General features: G+C 42.6%; 1 protein-coding gene and 1 pseudogene across 1 annotated transcript; both read left to right on the top strand.

The window, feature by feature from the left end:
• Window positions 1-230: 230 nt before the first annotated feature.
• Window positions 231-17,511, top strand: SEC61A1 (SEC61 translocon subunit alpha 1). Its single transcript, XM_037139646.2, has 12 exons — window positions 231-404; window positions 647-714; window positions 3,681-3,746; window positions 3,839-3,917; window positions 5,086-5,217; window positions 8,428-8,537; window positions 8,826-8,979; window positions 12,000-12,160; window positions 13,650-13,847; window positions 14,115-14,306; window positions 14,685-14,761; window positions 15,417-17,511. Exons 1-12 carry the CDS (start codon window positions 398-400, stop codon window positions 15,601-15,603), a joined length of 1,431 nt encoding a protein of 476 aa, XP_036995541.1. The 5' UTR covers window positions 231-397; the 3' UTR covers window positions 15,604-17,511.
• LOC119045034 (chromobox protein homolog 1-like) lies at window positions 5,233-6,550 on the top strand (annotated as a pseudogene).
• Window positions 17,512-20,034: the final 2,523 nt, after the last annotated feature.

Genomic DNA, 20,034 nt, shown 5'->3' with positions numbered 1-20,034 from the left:
CCACCTCCTGAGATGCAAAAAGCCCCTAGCGCTCTTGCGTTACCTAGTTGGCTCAGCCACACACATTCCCAGTCGCAGCTACACCGCCCTATCCGCTGAGGTCCTTCTTAAGGAGAGGCCGTGGGAGGCCCTCTGCATGCCGGGAGTTGTGGTCTCTACGGCGGCAGTGTGGCACTAAGCTAGCTTTCAGCGCGTGGCAGGAAGCGGAAGCGGCCTACGGCGTGCCCCAGTCAGGCTTCCGCCGCGCCCCGCCCCGCTCACCTCACCCCAGCGCTGTTACTGACGTGTCTCTCTGTGGAGGTGCTGCGCCCCTTTGCAAGCTGGGCCAAGGCCATCGTCGCCTCACGCGGAGTGCAGTGGAGCAGAAGCAGGACCCGGAGCCCAATCAGCCACCGCCATGGCGAGTGAGTTCCTCGGTGCAGTCCCTGCTCCACCGGAGTGGATCACATTCCCCTTTCCCCTCACCGGGCCGGGCAGGTGTTCGCTCGCCAGGCCTGCTTGGGTCCCAGACCCTCCTCGGGATCCCCAAGCGTACTCTGTCTGCTCCCCTGCCCCTTGCCCTATTACAATCTGGGCGGAAGGGCTTGCCTGGGTAGAGCGAAAGGTTCTCCCATCTCTAATTCTCCTTTTGTTTCTCCCATCAAAGTCAAATTTCTGGAAGTCATCAAGCCCTTCTGTGTCATCCTGCCTGAAATTCAGAAGCCGGAAAGAAAGGTGAGTTCCCCAAATGGCCCATAAAGGAGGCTTTGTGAAACTGTGGGCGCTCGATGTTTACAATACAATTAAAAATGGCTTCAACACTCCAATGGAAACTCTTCCTTCTTTTAACCCTAGAGTGCAGTTGTGTGTACTCCTGAGCTTTGTAGAAAGGTGACCTTCTTGTGTGGGAATTTCCACCTAAATCATCTTGCTGTACTCAGAGCATCTTTTGTGGATTGTTCACCCAGTGAACAAAGCCTTGAGTTTGCCTTGTCCCCTAAAATTTATTATGGCAGTGAATGAGTAAGGCCTCAAAAGCCTCAGGATACTCAATTGAGTTACCAGTCCATTTTCACCTTCACCAGGAACAAATCATGAGTTGGATTTTTATAGAAGATGCTCTTTGTATCACCAGGAACAAATCATGAGTTGGATTTTTATAGAAGATGCTCTTTGTAGCCAGCTGCTAAAAGGAGCAAAAGGCACTTTATTCTGTACAAATGAGCTCATTCTATAAATGAGCTTTGTGTAGGCTGCCAAATTAGCTGAGAGTAAAGGCATTTTGTGAACCCTGCTTTTTACAGCAGGCACATTAAAACACGGAAAAATAGAAATGTAAACTTACATTGAATCTTTGTCACAATTTCTGCTGCTATGTAGCTACAGGCCAAGATAGTGAGTGATGCCAAAATAACTAAAGCTGTCAGACAATGAAGAAAAGTCTCACTAGGTTCTTTTATTTTTAAGATTTTGTTTATTTATTTTTTAGAGAGGGGAAGGGAGGGAGAAAGAAAGGCAGAGAAACATCAGTGTGTGGCTGCCTCTGGCATGCCCCCAACTGGGGACCTGGCCTGCAACCCAGGTATGTGCCCTAGAGGTGACCCTTTGATTCCCAGGAGGGCACTCAACCACTGAGCCACACCAGCCAGGGCTCACTGGGTTCTTAAAGAATAGTAATATATTTTGATTTCACATTCTTCTCAGAGTATTGTTTATGCATTCATATATATGTACTTGACATCAACATGGACACTTGGGTTCTTGGAGCATTCTTTTCTTTTTTTGGATGTAAAACTTTTATATTGTATAAATAACCCACATATGTACTGCCTTTGATGGGCTAATATGCAAAGCTCTTCCCCCTGCAGAAAGAGCATGTATGGCTCTGGAGGCTGACAAACCGGGGACCTACCCTTTACTCAGCCTTTTACTAGCTGTGACATTGGCCTTGTAACTTAAGTGAGATAGATGGAGCAGTGAAAATATGTGCAGAGTATAGCAGTGGTTTCAGAAGGGATTAACTTTGGAAGATGTGATGTCTGATGATGGTTTTGAAGGAAGAATAGAAATTTCCTTGAAGTAAGGGAAAGGAACTCCAGGCATAAGGAATATATAATGTGCAAAGCCACTGAAGACAAGCAGACCGGAGATGTTAGGTATAGTTCAGAATTGAGAAGAACATAAAGAATAGGTAGAGAACAATTAGCTAAACATATTAGAAAAATTGCTTTGGAATTAGGATAGAGGATTGGAATGGTTTAGAGGCTTTTGCATTAGAGGGTGAACTATGGGAGTGGGCTAGGAGATAAGGATGGATTTAAGGGATCGTTAAAAGGCAGAGTTAGAAAAGACTTAGATACAACTTTTGATGTTTTGCTGTTGAATTTGGCCTTATACAGGAGAATTTGGCCTTATAGGTTATTAACAAATGAGTCTTATAAAAATTGTCCACTCTTTTTTCCTATGAAGAATTATTTCAGTACAAGCCTGTTATGTTACTGGTTAGTCTTCCCTTGGTCTACTAATTCCTTGCTGTGATGTGATGGCAGGTGAAAAGGGGAGCATTCTCAAGAGGAGGAAAAGTTCTGTGAATTCACTGAACTTCACATGGAGTATCTGGATATGGAATTAACATCACTTTTGTATGGTTGTATTATCATGGCCTAAAGTGGTAGACAGAGACTAGAACTTCTATTCTGACCAGAGAGCCAGGACTCTGACTTGGTGCTTGCTTAGACTTCTCTTCCCCTCATATTAAAAAGTATTTTAAGAACACAATTTTGTTCACTTAATACTGCCACTCTAAAGGCATTTCCACATAAAAATCTTTAGTCTTCACAATTTAAAGGGTGTTTATTAAGCCCTTTAAAGCTATTCTTGCAGTGTAGGTAGCAAGTACTAATGGAGATGCTGAGTTTTAGAGGCAGGAGAATTCCCACTCTACTGCTTGGTACCAGAGGAGATTTGAACAGGGCATCTACACTTCTAATAATTCTTATTAGTCATCTGTAAAATGATTCTGAAGTGTAACCTATCCTATTTACATACCTGAAAAGATGTGAAAAGTCTTAGACAGATGCTATTAGTGAGTAGATTAAATTTGCAACTCTCCCTGCCCTCCCACCCCACATTGTTTATTATTGTACATTGTTTTACCCTTAATTCATAGAAAATATATTACATATTAAGCAATCACAAATTCCAAATTAGTTGGGTCCAGATTAAGATTTTGTCAGTTACAAAATCCTTTCAAATGAATGGTGATAACTCATATGTTGTAAGGATTTATCTGGTTTAAGAATCCCTTTCTAGCACAATATTCTGTGATCTTGGATCTGATCCTAAACTGTTAATGCTAGTGGTTAAGAGCACACACTTTGGACTCAAATTCACTTCATCTGTGGGATTTGGGACAAATTACTTGTCTCTTCTAAGGTTCAGACGAATTACTTGTCTCATTATAAAATAAAAATAATAATGCTATGTTGTGCAAGGATCAAATGAGATGATGTATTTCAGGGTCTTTGCATATGTGCCTTATACATAGAAAGCCTGCAGTGAATGTTCTTTTATTTTGGTACTTATATTTTGAAGTGTTCAAGACTTTTCTGGTGATCAGGCAAAGGGTCTGATCTGAGTCCGTTTCTATTAATTTGCTTATGAAAATAACTTGTTAACTTAATCCATTCTTTTCTACATAGATTCAGTTTAAGGAGAAAGTGCTGTGGACTGCTATCACTCTCTTTATTTTCTTGGTATGCTGCCAGGTAAGCCCAGGTTTCCTATTCTCATGTGAAAGTGGGGGTCAGAAAGGGCTGAAGAAAGTGTGCTGATTTCTTTTCTCTCTGCTTTTTTCCAGATCCCCCTGTTTGGTATCATGTCTTCAGATTCTGCGGACCCTTTCTATTGGATAAGAGTGATTCTAGCCTCTAACAGAGGTATAACTCTGGCTTTCTGCACCTCTTTCTGTACAATGTGGGCTTGACTCACCTCCTTTAGTTACTTTACAGGCTTTGGCTTTATGTGGAATTCAGAGAGTGTTCAGGAAGAATGTTAGTGTGCTGTACTGAATAGCCTTAGTAAATGCTAAATTCAGCACCAAGGCATAGAATATTCAGAATTGCATGTGAAAGCAGTACAAAGCCTGTAATAACAAGATTACCGTAAGTCTACGTCATAGAGAATAAAAAACCAGAAAAACTAGAATACTTTCTTAAACAATGAAATCATAATATTTCTACCTATCTTTTATTGTGCTTTGATAACCTTTAGAATATGTAATTTGTTTCTCAGCTGCATTTTTTTAATATTTCTAGGTTACCCATATGTGTCAAAAATATATAACAGAATGTTTCATATGCTCTAATTACCTTGGGGAGGATTTTGAATGTTTGTATCAGTACTGCTTTTGATTAACTTATGTTTTAAATACAATTCGAGTTAAGTTTCAAATCAGTTGGAAGTATGTTAGCATAATGAAAGTAGTTTATTCAAAACTAGATATAATTATACAGGCTTCTTTTTCAAACTCTGGAAAATATTTGAATGTTAGCCTTTTTATTAACTGATGAAGAGACTAACTTTTCTTATTTCTATAAAACCAGAATGAATCTGTTTATGGTGAATTTAAATGCAGCTATCTGTTTAAAAGCCATATAATATCCAAAACAATTAAAATGTGGCCTGGCAGACTGAACAGAATGAAATAAATTATATTGTAATCACTGATATTTTGGGATTAGTCTCTAAATTAAATGCTGCTAACAAACTGGAGCACACTGGATTTATATAAGAAGTACACAGTCAGCCCTGGCTGGTGTGGTCCAGTGAATTGAGTGCCAGCCTGTGAACCAAAGGATAGCCAGTTCGATTCCCAGTCAGGACATGCCTGGGTTGTGGACCAAGTCCTCAGTGTGTATGGTGTGCAAGAGGCAACCACACATTGATGTTTCTCTCCCTCTCTTTCTCCCTCCCTTCCCATCTGTCTAAAAATGAATAAATAAAATCTTAAAAAAATACACAGTCAGATTTTGTTCATTTATTTTCTTAATAATGTGTTGCTTTTCCAAGATAATATGGGCTATATTTTGCCTCCCCTGTCCTCAGGCACATTGATGGAACTGGGTATCTCTCCCATTGTCACCTCTGGCCTCATCATGCAGCTCTTAGCTGGTGCCAAAATAATTGAAGTTGGTGACACCCCAAAAGACCGAGCCCTCTTCAATGGAGCCCAAAAGTGTAAGTGAGATTTTGAATGATGTTTGAATTTCTGTAGTTGAAAAATTTGAATTCACTGTAAAGTTTGGAGATTCAGAACAGTTTTTTCTTTGTACAGTGTAACTCCTTTGGCCCATCAATCCTGCAGGTGCTCCTAGGCCTATGTTAGCAACAGAGTACTTCTCAGGGGGAGGGCTCTAAGGGCCTGTGGTATACCATTTCAGTGAGGGGCTTGACTGTGGTCACATGGCCTATTGTTTTTCTGGGAGCCACTCTTCCATCCTACCTATGAAACATGCCAGTAGCATGGCAGCAATTCCTCTCATGCTCTTGGACACTGCTCTGAGTAGCACCCTCTTTTTATGCCAGAAGACTGGTGGGAACTATGGAGGAAAAAAAACAAGAAGGAAGTGGAGTAGTTGCTAAAAAATAAAGGAGAGGAATATGTGGTGGGAAAAGTTCTCAACCATGGAGTGGTAAAGAGCAAAGTGGAGTAATTCCTAAAGTGGAAGGTGTTCTCAGATGAGAACAACATATGGGAACCAGAAGATAACCTGGATTATCCTGACCTTATTGCTGAGTTTCTACAGTCACAAAAAATAGCACATAAGATTGATAAATCAGAGGGAGGCAAGTGCAAAGCTGAAGATAGGAAGAGGAGAGCAAACGAAAGAAAAAGTCAGAACAGCCATGAGGCTTTGCCCAGAGTTTGGAGCTGGGATGGATTATTGGAGGTACAGAATCCAGTGGAGAATTCGTGTTCCTGATGAAATGGAAAAACTTTGATGAGGCTGACCTGGTCCCTGACAAGGAAGCCAGCATTAAATGCTCCCATGTTTTCATATCCTTATGTGAGGAATGGCTCACATGGCATTGCTACCCTCAGAAGATGATAAAAAAGATGACATGGATTAACTCTTCTGGTACCAGCCCCTGTCTCATCTGACTGTGGGTTTCAGGTGGGGAGGGGAAGGAGTTCTACTTGTCTGGACACAATAGACGTAGCTTGAGAAAGGTGTCCTTTGAAGAACCAGTATAGTTTCTGTGCCCTAAAACAGTCCAAATGCTTTAAAGCTCTTCCATGTAGTATAGTTTACACACCCATCCCAATGGAGGAGAGGGAGGATAAGTGTCTCAAGCAACTCATTCTCTGGGGGCCTCCTAAGGGTTGTAGGAGAGCAAAAAGATATTGTAGAGCATCTCCACAACCCACAGCCTTCTTCCCAATAATATTAACTGCCTTTTAACAGCATAGCATGGATGCATGTTTTGGGTTCTTACTATATTATTTCAGGGTGGGAGGGATGAGGTGGCAAGGGAGATGGGTGGGATTGGTTGTTTTTTTTTTTTATAATTTGGACCTTGGTTGGGGAAATGGTGAAATAATGGAAAGAACAAAAGTAATGATTTGGTTCTGTGCCCAGATTATTTTATCTTTACCAAAAACATTACTAGCAATTTAAATGAGCACTGTGAGAGACTGTTTAAAAGTTATGAACGCTGGAAACTTACAAGCCAAGGTGTTCCCTGCCTGAGCTTAATGCTGTTCCCAGCAAAGAATTAAGCCAGCTGATTAAGTTACCAAAGCTGCTGTTTTGGATGTCAGAACTGGTTGAGAAGGGAAAGTCTATTATTGGAGCATATACATAGGTAGATTATTCTGTTTTAGAGGTGCTAATTCTTGAAATTAAAAAGCCGTTTTCCCAATTATGAATTTATAAATACTAGAAAGAGAGAGAAAACTTTTGGAAGAGCCTTGGTACTTGGATAGGCTGGACAAGGCAGCAGGGAGTATGTCCCTTGTTCCAAAGGCTCCATGATCACATGGAAGGAGCAGGTCTTGGAGGTCTTCCACCACCAGCCACATGCCCTTAACTGATTAGGAGGAAATGGTGTGTACTTCAGAGGTGTTATAAGAATTCAGTGGAATCACATTTGTAAAGAATCTGTCAGTCCTGGCACATAATAGGGATTGGGCAGGTAATGTTTTTCTTCTGGGAGTTTAAAAAGATTCAACTTTGGGGAAAGGTGATTCTCTCAACCCAGCTTTAGTATTTACTAGCTTTGTGACTCTGGACAATTTAGATGACAGCTCTTACATCTCAGTTTCTTCATTTTTAAAAGTGGGAATAATAATATTTGCCTCATAGCAAATAACTGTCACTAGTAACAGTGACCAGCCATCAAAATGATTCATGTTCAGCCTCTGACTGAACTAAAATATATTAATTAGGATGTGATTGAGTTTTCTACCCAGCATGTGGAAGAAATCTATTTAAGTTAGTAGGTTGAATAATTGAGCAAAAAAATTAATTTAAACTTGTAAGTTTCAGATATAAATCAGGGTTTTAAAATATATACATGAATTATTTTTCAAAAGCACAAATTGCCTGGGATTTTTTTCTATTCTTGACAGCTTTTTTAATTTCTTCTGCTTTGAGAATTCAATGTCATTGAGCAGTTTTTTTCAAAGTCAGATAGGGACAACATTTCATGGGCACTCTGGAGTAAATTTCTATTTTTCTAATCAGGTTTGACAAACTAAACAGAAAAGCCAGTCATGAAGCCCAAGCTCATACTTAGAAATTCACTAGTATTGTGGAACTAGTAAAAATGTGTCAGTTCCATTGTGCCTAACAATGAAGTACTGAATATAATGATATAAAAAACAAAAAGTCTACAAAAAGAAAAGCTTCTGAAAATGGGACAAGTGACTATATTTGATGCCATCTTGAATTTTTTTTTTTTCCTTAAAAGAATATTACATATGAACTGAGAAGAGATCCCTTTCCTCCAGAGTTAAACATTTGTGTTCTGGACTTAGCCTGTAGAGGTGGCCCAAGACTGTAGTTAAAACTCAGGAGCTCTCCAGAATCCAAGCAACTTGATCTGAGTTTGTCTTCAGTAGATATTGGTCCATGACTTGTTTTCCATAAAAACTAATTTGTCATATTCCAACTCTTTTCCTCTTTCCATCACTGAAAGGAAAGTACATTTAGGAGTGAAATTAAGGAGTTCACCTTGTGTTAACAGGCATTTGAGTTATTGTGTACTTTGACTATTGGGTGTTTCTTGGACCAAGTTCCTTGGAGGCACTATTAGTATTCTTCATTTTTATTCTTCTTGGTGCCTTGCACAGAGTAGTTGTTCAGTAACTGTTTCCTCCATGACTGTGTAATGTCCCACTTTGAGAACATAGTTTTTTTTGTTGTTGTTTTTTCTGATTTCTAGTATTTGGCATGATCATTACCATTGGCCAGTCTATTGTGTATGTGATGACAGGAATGTACGGGGACCCTTCTGAAATGGGTGCTGGAATCTGCCTGTTAATCACCATTCAGGTAATTGTTATGCTTACATTTACCCCTTCTGAATAGCTCCTCATACTCACTTAGACTCTCCAAATAACAAACCTGAACCGTGCATAAAAGAAACTTTTACTTAGAAGGAGCTAAACCACCTGTGTTGGCTCCTCTAAACTCACCAGAAGAGGGCATTACTGTGTGTTGTCCACTCAGTCTTTAGCATTTATATCAGAGAAGCCCCTTACTAACAAAGGGATGAGTCGTGCCTGTAGGGAGAGGGAATAAAGTCTACTTGGGTTTCTTTTATTTTTTTAATTTTTACAGCTCTTTGTTGCTGGCTTAATTGTCCTACTCTTGGATGAACTTCTGCAGAAAGGATACGGCCTGGGCTCTGGTATCTCCCTTTTTATTGCCACTAACATCTGTGAGACCATTGTGTGGAAAGCATTCAGCCCCACCACTGTCAACACTGGTCGAGGTAAGGGCCCTGGGCTTTCCTGGGGACAGGAGATGAAAAAAGTACTGACATATGCAAAGCAGAAAATGAAGGTTCCCCCATCCGAGGAAAACTCTCCATTTTAGGTACATTACTTCTGTTGTTTCTGTGTGCATCAGCAAAATTTTCTTAAACACAGGTAGGCTTCTGCTCATATTAACTTACATATTCCATGTCAGAGTATTTCACAGATATTTGCCGTGCCAGAATACAGAATCCTGCCTCATTTTTCCTAGTATGGTATGGACGTTATGGCAAGGATTAAGTATTTATTTAATAAGTCTTATGATGTACTTGTAGGACATTTCTAGTTTCAGTTGTTACTACAAAACAGTGAACAGCCTCATACATTCATGATTATGTATTTTGGCAGTAGCTCTCAGTGAATATGTTTCTAAAAATGAAATCACTGAACCAATGTCCTTGGTCGTGCAAGGGGCAACTATGTGAGAGATGCCTGAACTTGGGAGTTCACCTCCTGGCTGTTTCTATTAGTAGTATATATATGGCTTTGGGCAAATCTCTCTACTGCTGAGCCTCATTTGCTAGATGCAATGAGAAATAATGTGAAGTGACATGACACTAGGCCTATAGTAGATACCTATAAAATGTTAGCATTCTATGCTATACCCACAAAAAGTACCAAGGACATCTTGTTTCAGAGATGTTTTTAATAATTTCTAAACATACAGAGAAGTATGACTTCTTAGGAAAGGCAGTCAGCATTCTTCATTAAATATGTTATTTACTTGTAAGAATCCTTTGAGCAATAAATATTAATACACGTTTGAGTGGTCACAGTACTTGGCTCCAGAGACCATATAATCTCAGACTCAAACTAGGTCCCTGGGCACATCCAAGACCACAAGTGCCAAACAGATTACAAAGAAAAGAGGGAATGTCAGAGAAGCGTGGGCAAGATGAGATTTGATTCCTCCCTGGGCACTTCCTGGAATTGTAGGAAATCCAAGGCAAATGGGGAGACTAGAGGCCAGAAAGCAGGGCTTTTATGGAATGAGTGGAAAGGCAGGAGGATAAAGGGTAGGAGTTCAGGTATATGGCAAGATCATACTACAACTGGTGTGGGGACATCCTGAATTAGGAGGAAGTGATGCCAGGATGGAGCCAAGCAGCCACTTCTGTTTAGGAGGAGGTTAGTGAAGCAGGGGAACTGGAGTCTGGATGGAAGAATTCGGCCCAGATTGGACTGGAAGATAGAGAATGCAGTGTTACGATGTGAACTGGCAATGTTTGAGAACTGCCTGGAGAGAAGGTACCACCAGGAAGGGTGATCCTACAGCCATATGAAGTAAAACTAACACTTAGAAGCCCTGTATTATTGTCAGAGATTCTGCAAATAGTGAATTTCAAGAAATTTTGTTAAAATGAGGAAAACCAGAGCCTAAACCTGGCGTTGCCTTTCATTCAGCAAATATTTATCAGGTGCCTGTTAAGGGCCAGGCACTGGAAATACAAGGTGAATGAGCCATGTGTTATGTGTGAGTCGAGTGTTATTGCAGGTACCAAGGAGAACAAAGCAGAGGAAGAAGATAGGAATACCAAAAGTGTTGTACAGACCTAGTCTGGGTAATTGAAATCCTGAAGAGGGAAGGGAGCCCTATTACTGGGAGAAGAATGTTTCATTTGGGGGAACCAGCAGGTATAAGGCCCTGAAGTAGGAATATACCTGGTGTGTTCAAGGTCAGTGTATGTGGCTGTGACAGAATGAATGAGCAGTCAGCTGAGATCACAGGTAATATGGGAATGTTGAGAATTGGCAGAGCATGAACAAGTTCCTCTTCCTTTCCGGGAAACCCAGGTGTCATCCTCAATGAAATAAGGCTTTATCCTGGCTTCAGCTTTAAGATACCTGAGTTCTGTCCATTGGTTATAAACAGGCCAGTGCTGTCACCTGATGAAAAGGAAGAGAGGATGGGAATTGAGGAAGTGCTGGTAATTAGGAAAGAGTGCTTCCTCATGCCAGAGACTTCAAAAGAAATCAGCACTGATGCCAGTATCTCCAAATGGTCCAGTAACAGCCCAGGGGAGAAGCACCAGGTAGTTCCACTGTCATGTGTTAGAAACTTGAGGAAAGTGCCCTCACAGGGCAGTAGTACATAGGTGCATTTTACAGTACTGATACCAAGACGTCGCACCTGCCCACAGAACATAGCTCTGGACATAGCACTGGTTCCCTGTATGTGCCCAAACTTTTGTTGTGGGATAGTTACACTGTACTGGAAGGACATGAAGTAATACAGTGCTCCTGTTTCTTACTTGAGCTAAGGCTTGGGGGATAATTTTTTTAACTTCAATAAATTTGTTGAAAATTTATAAGACTTCTAGGCTTTATGAATGCCATGTGCTCCCAGCTTCTTCTCATTTGCTCTCTACCGCCTAATCCTCAGGTCTGGCACCCACTCTTGTTCTTGATTCCTTCAGTCCCTCAGTAAGCTGCTCTGCTTCCTGGCCATGTTTTCCTGGCTGTGTTCAGGACTGTTTCATAGGGGTGTGGATCAGGCCTTGTGGTGGGCATGCATGTTATCCTTTCTCCTTGATCATCAGTGAAAGAAGCAGAGAGGTCAGGCCCTGTCTTGTCAGAGGCAGCCTGCACATCAGAGCTGGGATGCTCTACTGCCCGGGGGTTTTCCGGGAAAATGAATGGAACAGCTCCAAGCCTGCTCTTCAGTGTATGACTCCTTCAGCTGGAGTTAAGCAGATCCTGCTTTTATGATTTTATAATTGATGATCATTCTACCTATCTGATGGCCATTGACATACATGCCAGCAAAATGAGATAACTCAAAAAGCTAGAACCTGTTTCTGCAGGTTGAAATCTCTACAGGAGAAATAGAAATGAAGGATGAGAAAATACCACTGTACCCCTGTGGTTATAGGAGTAGACACTGTGAATCTTAAAAATAATTCTGTTTTTCACTCTCCCTGGCCACTAAGAAGCTGTTTGTCTCTTTACCACATATGTCCCCCTCCTTCACCAACAGGGATGGAATTTGAAGGTGCCATCATTGCACTGTTTCATCTGCTGGCCACACGTACTGACAAGGTTCGAGCCCTTCGAGAGGCTTTCTACCGCCAGAACCTACCCAACCTCATGAATCTGATTGCCACGATCTTTGTCTTTGCCGTGGTCATCTATTTCCAGGTGCGTCCAGACCCACCATGGTGAGCTCTGATGATCCACATTTAATTTTTAGAATGCCTTGGTGTGTACACCCCCACCCACACCCCAGGGGTGGTGTACATCATCATATAGTAATGAAGTGGTGGGATGGCATTTGAAAGGAGCAAGTTTCCATGGGAACTGGATAAGTGTGTTCCGTTGAGTCATGGGGACCTGCCTAAACTAAACAAAACTAAGGCAGATACGTTTCTGAAATTATGCTCCTTTGGGTTGGGCCTAGCAGCAGATAAAGAAGATTCATCTTTAAGTTCTTCGTTCAAGAGAAGTGAAAACTCTCTGCCCCAGCTGATGTGGCTCAGTGGATTGAGTGCCAGCCAATGAACCAAAGGGTTGCTGGTTTGATTCCTCGTCAGGGAACATTCTCAGGTTACAGACCAGGTCCCCAGTAGGGAGTGCACAAGAGACAACCACACATTGATGTTTCTCTCCTCTTTTGCCCTCCCTCCCCCTCTCTCTAAAAATAAGTAAAATCTTTAATAAAAGAGAAAAGTGAAAATCTTAAGCTTTAAAGCCTCATCACCATCTTACCCAAAATTTACAGAGTCTTTATAGGTAGTGCCTTCTTAAAAAAGGCTCTTCCTCTTCAGAGCTCTTACCTTTCAAATTTATTAGTTTGTGTCTCTTCTGAATAAGAGATCTGACCTGTCAGTTGCTTTTCTGTAGTTGCATTAGTCTTTGTATTTTTTTCATCAGCCACTTTTTATTCTGATATTTATCAAAAAGAAGGAATAGAAGTGAAGACAGTTTAGTGCTGTGGAAAGGTACTGTATAACAGCCAAATGCTTTTTTAAAGGCAAGACAGGTCTGTTTCTTCAGCTGAAACTTTTAGTCAGATGCCTAATTAATAAACTTTAGTGCCACAATAAGCTTGGTGGGTATTTGTGGTTAGATCATCAAAAATTTATTTTAAATCCTCTATATTCTGGGTCCTGTTCTAGGCACTGCAAGTTTGTAAAAATAAAAGAAAACCTTTCTATTCTCCAAAGATTTCAGAGGGAGAGGCTGTATTCATACAAAAGCTTAGCTTCTCTGTTTATGATTTAACACATTGTAAAGAGCTCTTCTGGGGTGTGAGGTAGAGACATGGTGTCCTTGTCTGGGGGCCACTGTAAAAGTATAGGAGAGGAACTACCAAAGAGAACCACTGTTAAGACTTACTTGGGCATGTGTCCTTCAGGCTTTTGGATATTCCACATTGATGCATATTTAATGTGGTGGACTTTGTTTGATAAAAACGGGATTATTTCAATATGCAGGGCTTTGGTGCATTTTTTTAAGCCTGTCTTTATTGGGAACCCTTTGTTAAAGTGACCCCAAGCACAGTGATGGGTCAGGAAGGGGCATAAGAGCTGTGGAATCAATGTAGGCCTGGCTGTCCCCAGCTGGGTTGTTGTCTGTGCAGACACTGCAATAAAGTACTAAGGGAGCCCTGCTCTGTTTGGCTTCTCAGGGCTTCAGAGTGGACCTGCCTATCAAGTCAGCTCGTTACCGAGGCCAGTACAACACCTACCCTATTAAGCTCTTCTACACCTCCAACATTCCCATCATTCTGCAGTCTGCCTTGGTGTCCAACCTGTATGTCATCTCTCAGATGTTGTCAGCCCGCTTCAGTGGCAACCTGCTGGTCAGCCTACTGGGCACTTGGTCTGTAAGTATGGCTGCTTGAAGAAATCAGTTTTGATTCTGTGGCTGGTTGCAGTGGTGTGTTTCCATATGTCTTGCTTGTGACCAAACATTTTACTTTTTAATCATGTCTTTTACAAATTCAGCACATTAAATATTCTTTTCAGTAAAAAACTGTACTACAGATAGTTGAGTAAAATTGTATTTCTTTTCATCCTCTCAGAACTACTTTTGTCCTTATGCTAAGGTATAATGAAACAGCATTCACAGGCTTTCTGTGTATTCTTCCCAGGATACGTCTTCTGGGGGTCCAGCACGTGCTTATCCAGTTGGTGGCCTTTGCTATTACCTGTCCCCTCCAGAATCTTTTGGCTCCGTGTTAGAAGACCCTGTCCATGCTGTTGTGTACATAGTATTCATGCTGGGCTCATGTGCCTTCTTCTCCAAAACATGGATAGAGGTCTCAGGCTCCTCTGCCAAAGATGTAAGTATAAATTACAATTTAATTAAACCAGGAAACAGTAGTTCTCACCTGTCACTGGTGTAAGGAGTCTCCACTTTTCACCGCTTCCTAAAAAAGTGGTCTGTGAACACACACAGCTGTTTCCTTCTCATTGGGCCAAAGTGTGTATGTCCATAAATGGAGTCTAACAGTAATTAGTGTTTGCCTTGGGAGCTGGAGCCAAACTAAAACTAGACTTTGTCATGTGATTTCTTTGCAGCAGTTTTTAAGTTATCTATATAAATATTGTTAGTATGCTAAAAAAAAGAGAACCTGTGAGTGTTTAGTGCCACCATAAAATGTCTACCTGGCTTTCAGTTTCCAACTTAAAATTGAGCATTGTCATCTCCTCTGGCACAGGTTGCAAAGCAGCTGAAGGAGCAGCAGATGGTGATGAGGGGCCACCGAGAGACTTCCATGGTCCATGAACTCAACCGGTGAGTGCTGGCCCTAGGTCCCACTGATTTTCTTGTGTTTATGGTTTTCTTACACTTTAAGCATCTTGATAGGGCTTACAGGTTTCTGGTTAATAAATGTTATCCTTGGTTACAAGATAGAAAAGATTCCTGTATCCATAAGAAAATCAGCATTGTAAATTTCAGGTTGTTTTTCCTATCCCTAGCAGGGGCATGAGGCAATTTTGATCATTCTTCTGAGGATTTGCTGAAGCCTCTAGATTCAGGAGAAATAAAATGCAAACCACATATGAAATCCTAAATTTTCAAATAGTCACATTAAAAAAGTAAACATTTGTAATTAATATAAGAAAGACCATGAGATATTTTATGTTCTTGTCTTCAGAATCTCATGTGGCATCTTTAATATCTCATCTTGGACTAGGAACATTTCACCAGCCACATGTGGCTTGTATGGCCACTTAATGGACAGTAGCCCTAGTCTGGACCATTAAGGTGTGTGAGTAGGTGGAGTTTCAAGGAGATAGTGGAGTGACCTCTACAGGAGTTAGGTTCCTAAATCAGTGGTAAGCATGTCAGAGTACCCAGTCCTACAGACAGGTGGCCTAAGTGAAGGGGGGCCATGCTGGAGGTATCGGCATGGTGGCACCTTACTGACCACTCTTCCACTCCCCAGGTACATCCCTACTGCCGCTGCCTTCGGGGGGCTATGTATTGGGGCCCTCTCCGTCCTGGCTGACTTCCTGGGTGCCATCGGGTCTGGAACTGGGATCCTGCTAGCAGTCACAATCATCTACCAGTACTTTGAAATCTTTGTAAAAGAACAGAGTGAGGTCGGCAGCATGGGGGCCCTTCTGTTCTGAGCCATGTCTCTCCTGGACCACAAAGAGCCATGCTCTGGAATTGCCAAGGAAGGAGGAATAACATCCATCATGGGGTGCTGCTGTGGCATGTGGACCTTTATTTTTTTTAATTTCATATTATTTCATTCCACTTTGTAAAGTGCTAGAAATTTCCAGTTTGAAATTTTCCTTTTTATTCTGGCATTGGCAATCTAACCGTAGAAGTGAAGTTTTATTCAGCTGATGGTCAGGGGTAAGAAGGATAAATGACTGTTCTCATGTGTCCATGTAACATTTGTTTTAACCTTTGCTTCTTCTCAGTGCCATAGGTGGCTGTAGTGATCCCACCTGTTCCCCAACAAGGGAGTGTCTTATTGGTTAGAAGCACAAACGTTGAAAGGACTAGGTTTCATTGTACTGGCAGGGTGTGAGGCTGGGAGTAGACCACATGTTTTCTGGTAGATGTGGGTGACTCACTAGCATGTCGCCTCATGGTCAGGGGTAGGAACAACTGTTTATAATTTGTTCTCTGGAAGATACAATTGTCTTACCTTTTTAAAGTAGTTTTTTAGGACAGAGCTACTTTTAAAAGAGAGGGATGAATTTCCTCACAGACAGACACTCATGGTCTGTCTGCTCCTTTTCTGCTGGTGAGGTTGGGATTCTTCAGCTTTATAAAATTATGCCTGGCCAAACTAGGCAAACATGTGGAAGACCCCTGAAGTGATGTCTATCTGTCCAGTTATCAGTAGACCTGGTCCTATGTAGTTCCTTGACTCCTCACTCAGCCCTAGCAAAAGGAGGCACTGTGGCAGGTGCTCAGACGTGAAAAGACAGTGACTTACTTGGTATGCACAGGCCACCACTACCCTCTAGACTGAAAACATCCCACTTGCATTTTTTTAGAAGAGATAGCAGAATGACCTCTACAGGAGTTATTTTTATTGTGCTTAGGTCTAAATGCAAGTATGGTAAAAGACAAGATGCCACTGATCTCATCTCAACTTCCCCAGAAGAGAAGGGTGCAGGCCCTAGAGCTGTGATGCAGTCAGAACCAGAGAGCTTGTGTTTTTCTTAAGCTGTTCTAATGTTTGATATAAAAAGACTCACAATTATGTGTAAAATAAGTTCTGTTTGAAAGAACAGGTGGTGTAGATCTGAGGAATTAGAATCTTAGTTCTAAGGCCTTTGGGAGGTCCCTTTTAGGGGACAGGAACCTGGTAGTGCTTGGCAGCAGGGGCAGCAGATTTGAGCACTGCGAACCTGAAGAATTCTTGGTAGAGGGTGCCCCAGTGCTAAGAAGGGAGCACCGTGGATGAGTGCAGCCCTGTTGGAGAGAGATGTCCCACCAATAGCAGGTACACAGTGGCCTCCAAAGTGCAGAGACATGGTCATAATTTGGTAGAAGTGGCAAGCTTGACACCTGGTCAGGAGGGCTCCCAGGAGTCCTCATTGGTAGTGTTACAGAAAGCAGACTGACCAAGGAACAAGAAGCAACTTATTTAAAACCACTCAATAAATCAGCTACATAACCAGGATGGGCCTGGCTGGTCTGTCCACCCCAAGTCCAGAGTGTACAACCATATCACACGTGGCCTTGTCAGACCCAGTCCTGAGCCGAGACCTGATGCCGCCTCTGTACTTAATCTGCTCAGCTCTACCCATGGGAATGCTGCAGCTTCTGGCAGGCAGGACAGCAGTCCCCAGGCTTATGGGCTGTGATCTGGAGAGCGCTAGGCCTCATCAGGACCCCCAGAGCCCTGCCTGCAACCTGTGGGGCCTGTGAGGCTCGTGCTCATGCTCTGTGGTTAATGACCACAGTGGATGGGGACTGACTGTAGCTTCCAGGGACTATCACTGTGGACGCCAAAATGGCATAACTGAGATAAGGTGAAAATGTAACAAATAAAGCCAACTTTTTACAAGCCATTTGCACATGTTCTTTTGGTTTTTCATTCCCAAGAAGGCCATTAAGAGAAGACACTGAGGCTTGATTTAGTACTGATTTTGTACAAGATCCTAAGGTCTCCCTAGGTGCAAGTTCCTCCTCAGAAATACATTTTGCCTGAAAAACATCCTTCTGGTGGTAGTTAACTACACACTCAGGCTTTTGGTAATTTGAAACACAAGTGTTTGAGCAGAAGCCCTGGTACTGGGCTGGTGTGCAGGCTGCTTGAATCCCTCCTAGGACCTTGGGTGTGGACCAGTGTGTCCTATGAGGTGCAGAATCTTCCCAACAGAAGCCTATAGCCCTATGCCTCACAGCCCTTTAAGTCCAAGCTAAAGGATCTTGTTGCCCCTGGCTATGACAATAGGGCATTAGTACCCTTCCAGTCACTGATCATGAGGCTGGCTTGGCCAGAATTGTAGGTAAACCAGGAAAGTCTCCACTGCACCCTAGAACACAGCATCATATGGACAGCAGTGGCAGGCATGGTGGCTGCTTTCCTGAATGTGCCATACAGGAAAGTCTTCTAACAGCTTTTACTCGGAGCCAAATTAAAGAGTATGTATCTAGGGTAAAGTAAGGGAAAAAAAACTTCCTACTCACCCAGATTTCAAAGCTGACATGCTTGTCCTAAACAAAGCCTTACCCCAAGCCCTCCATCCCTACTCCCTACCTGGTGCTCAGTGACCCATAATGGAGACACAGATAGGAGCCTAGCTAAGGGGGAAGGTCCTGCGCACCTGTCATTATGGCTCACTGAGATAGTGTTGGCTAGGGTAGAATGTCCCTCTGGGGCCACATGAGGGACCATGTTGAGGCATGACCCTACCGAAGCCATACATCAGCAATGTGCTCTGAGATTGCACCATGACAAGATGAGCAGCCAGTCTGTCCTATAGTCCCTTTACACTTGCCAGCCAAAGGGATGGGCTCGGAGATGCAGAACAGGAACCAGCAAGCAAGCTCTGCAAAATGTGGAGACAGGCAGGGTGCTCTGGTCCTCCAAAAAACTCAGAAAACCTGTACTAAGGAGCACTAGACCTTCTCTTGTTGCCTCTGCCTACGGCCAGACCAACCTCATCTGGGAGTAAAGCCAAAGGAGCCCACATTTGAGGTGACATATGGTTTGGGTGTGAGGCCCAGCCTTGGCTCATTGTGAGGCCAGGCTGATCCCTCTGCACCTCACTTCCCAATGTGCATTAGAAGTTGAGCAGTGCCTCCCACTCATAATGGGAGTAACACTCTTTTTCTTGTGGGGGCAGACACTATGGTAGCCACCTACACATGATCTCATCTACCACCCCCTAGCTACTAGAGGGCATGGGAAGAAACTGACCTCATTTTAGAGGTGCAGAAATATAGTGTGGCCAGAAGTCACACAGCCTCTAGGAGCAGAGCCAGGACAAAATGCTCAAGGTCCTCTTCCTACTTCAAGATCCTGTTTGACTGCTGGGCCTGTCTGCAGGCATCTCTGATGGAGGCCTAGTTGGGAAAGGAATGAGGGGCTCAGGGAAACCACTTACGCCAAACAGCCTCACCATATTACCTGTTGCTGGGTCCCTATGCCATTCCCCATCCTGCTCATGCTGAAAGCCCTAAATGGCCTGCAGTTCACTGGGAAGAAGTCCTCCTCAGGAAGCTCATGTGCAGTGGGGGAAATGGTTGAGCCTCCCACCTATGCCCAGAGAAGAGTGTGTCTTTTTGACATGAGGGCCAGGGTAGGTAGGTATGTGACAACACCTGAGGGTCAGCAACAGTCCCAGTGCAAAAAAAAACTTCAATACCCACCACTGTCTGGTTCTGGAGAGTCATAGTGATACCCCCTTAGTGGCAGTGCCCAACTAATTCCCTGGCCTCAAACCCTCTGGGATACCGCATTACTCTGCCCCAGAGCCTTTTGGCAGCACACTCACACAATCACCAACTCCTTTCCATTCAATACATATTATGGAGCTACTGGGAGTAAATGGGTCAGGAGATAACTGCTGCTCTCAGAAACCTATGTCCCTGCAACGGGGGTTCTGCAGGATCCACCAAGAATCTGGACCTTCCCAGTTTCCCTACTGTGTCCTGCAAAGCTCAGCTCAGTGAGGCTAGGAACATAAATCTCCACCAGAAGAAAGCTGGCTAAATTACAGCACCTCCCTACTTTGGAAAGGAACTAGTAGGACATTCTTTATATGCTGAGTTAGCAGAATCTCCAAAATGTGATGTTGAGGAAAAATTTAAAAGGCAAGAAGCAGAAGGGCATATACTACTATTTGTGTTTTAAAATAGACTGCAGTAGAGATTAAAAAAAAAAAAGACTGCATTAGGAAAAGATTTAACAATTTCTCATGAAACTAAACATACCCACCCTAGAGAAATTTTTAAATGTTCATTGCAGCTTATTCATAATAGTTGAGAAGTGGGAAAAACATGTGAATGGATGATTAAAGTGGTGGTCACCCATACAATCACCTCATAGCTAATTTCAAAAAGAACAAGCAAGATACACACCAGCA

Source organism: Artibeus jamaicensis, unplaced genomic scaffold (genome assembly GCF_021234435.1).
Source record: "Artibeus jamaicensis isolate MK-2021 breed Jamaican fruit bat unplaced genomic scaffold, CSHL_Jam_final contig_558, whole genome shotgun sequence".
Taxonomy (NCBI): Eukaryota; Metazoa; Chordata; class Mammalia; order Chiroptera; family Phyllostomidae; genus Artibeus; species Artibeus jamaicensis.
The sequence above is the reverse complement of the archived record's forward strand: the minus strand, read 5'-3'. Positions and strand labels throughout refer to the sequence as shown.

Coding starts and splice junctions, on each gene's coding strand:
- SEC61A1 (XM_037139646.2), top strand. Junction 8,538..8,825: donor GCCTGTTAATCACCATTCAG/GTAATTGTTATG, acceptor TAATTTTTACAG/CTCTTTGTTGCTGGCTTAAT. Junction 13,848..14,114: donor GCCTACTGGGCACTTGGTCT/GTAAGTATGGCT, acceptor TATTCTTCCCAG/GATACGTCTTCTGGGGGTCC.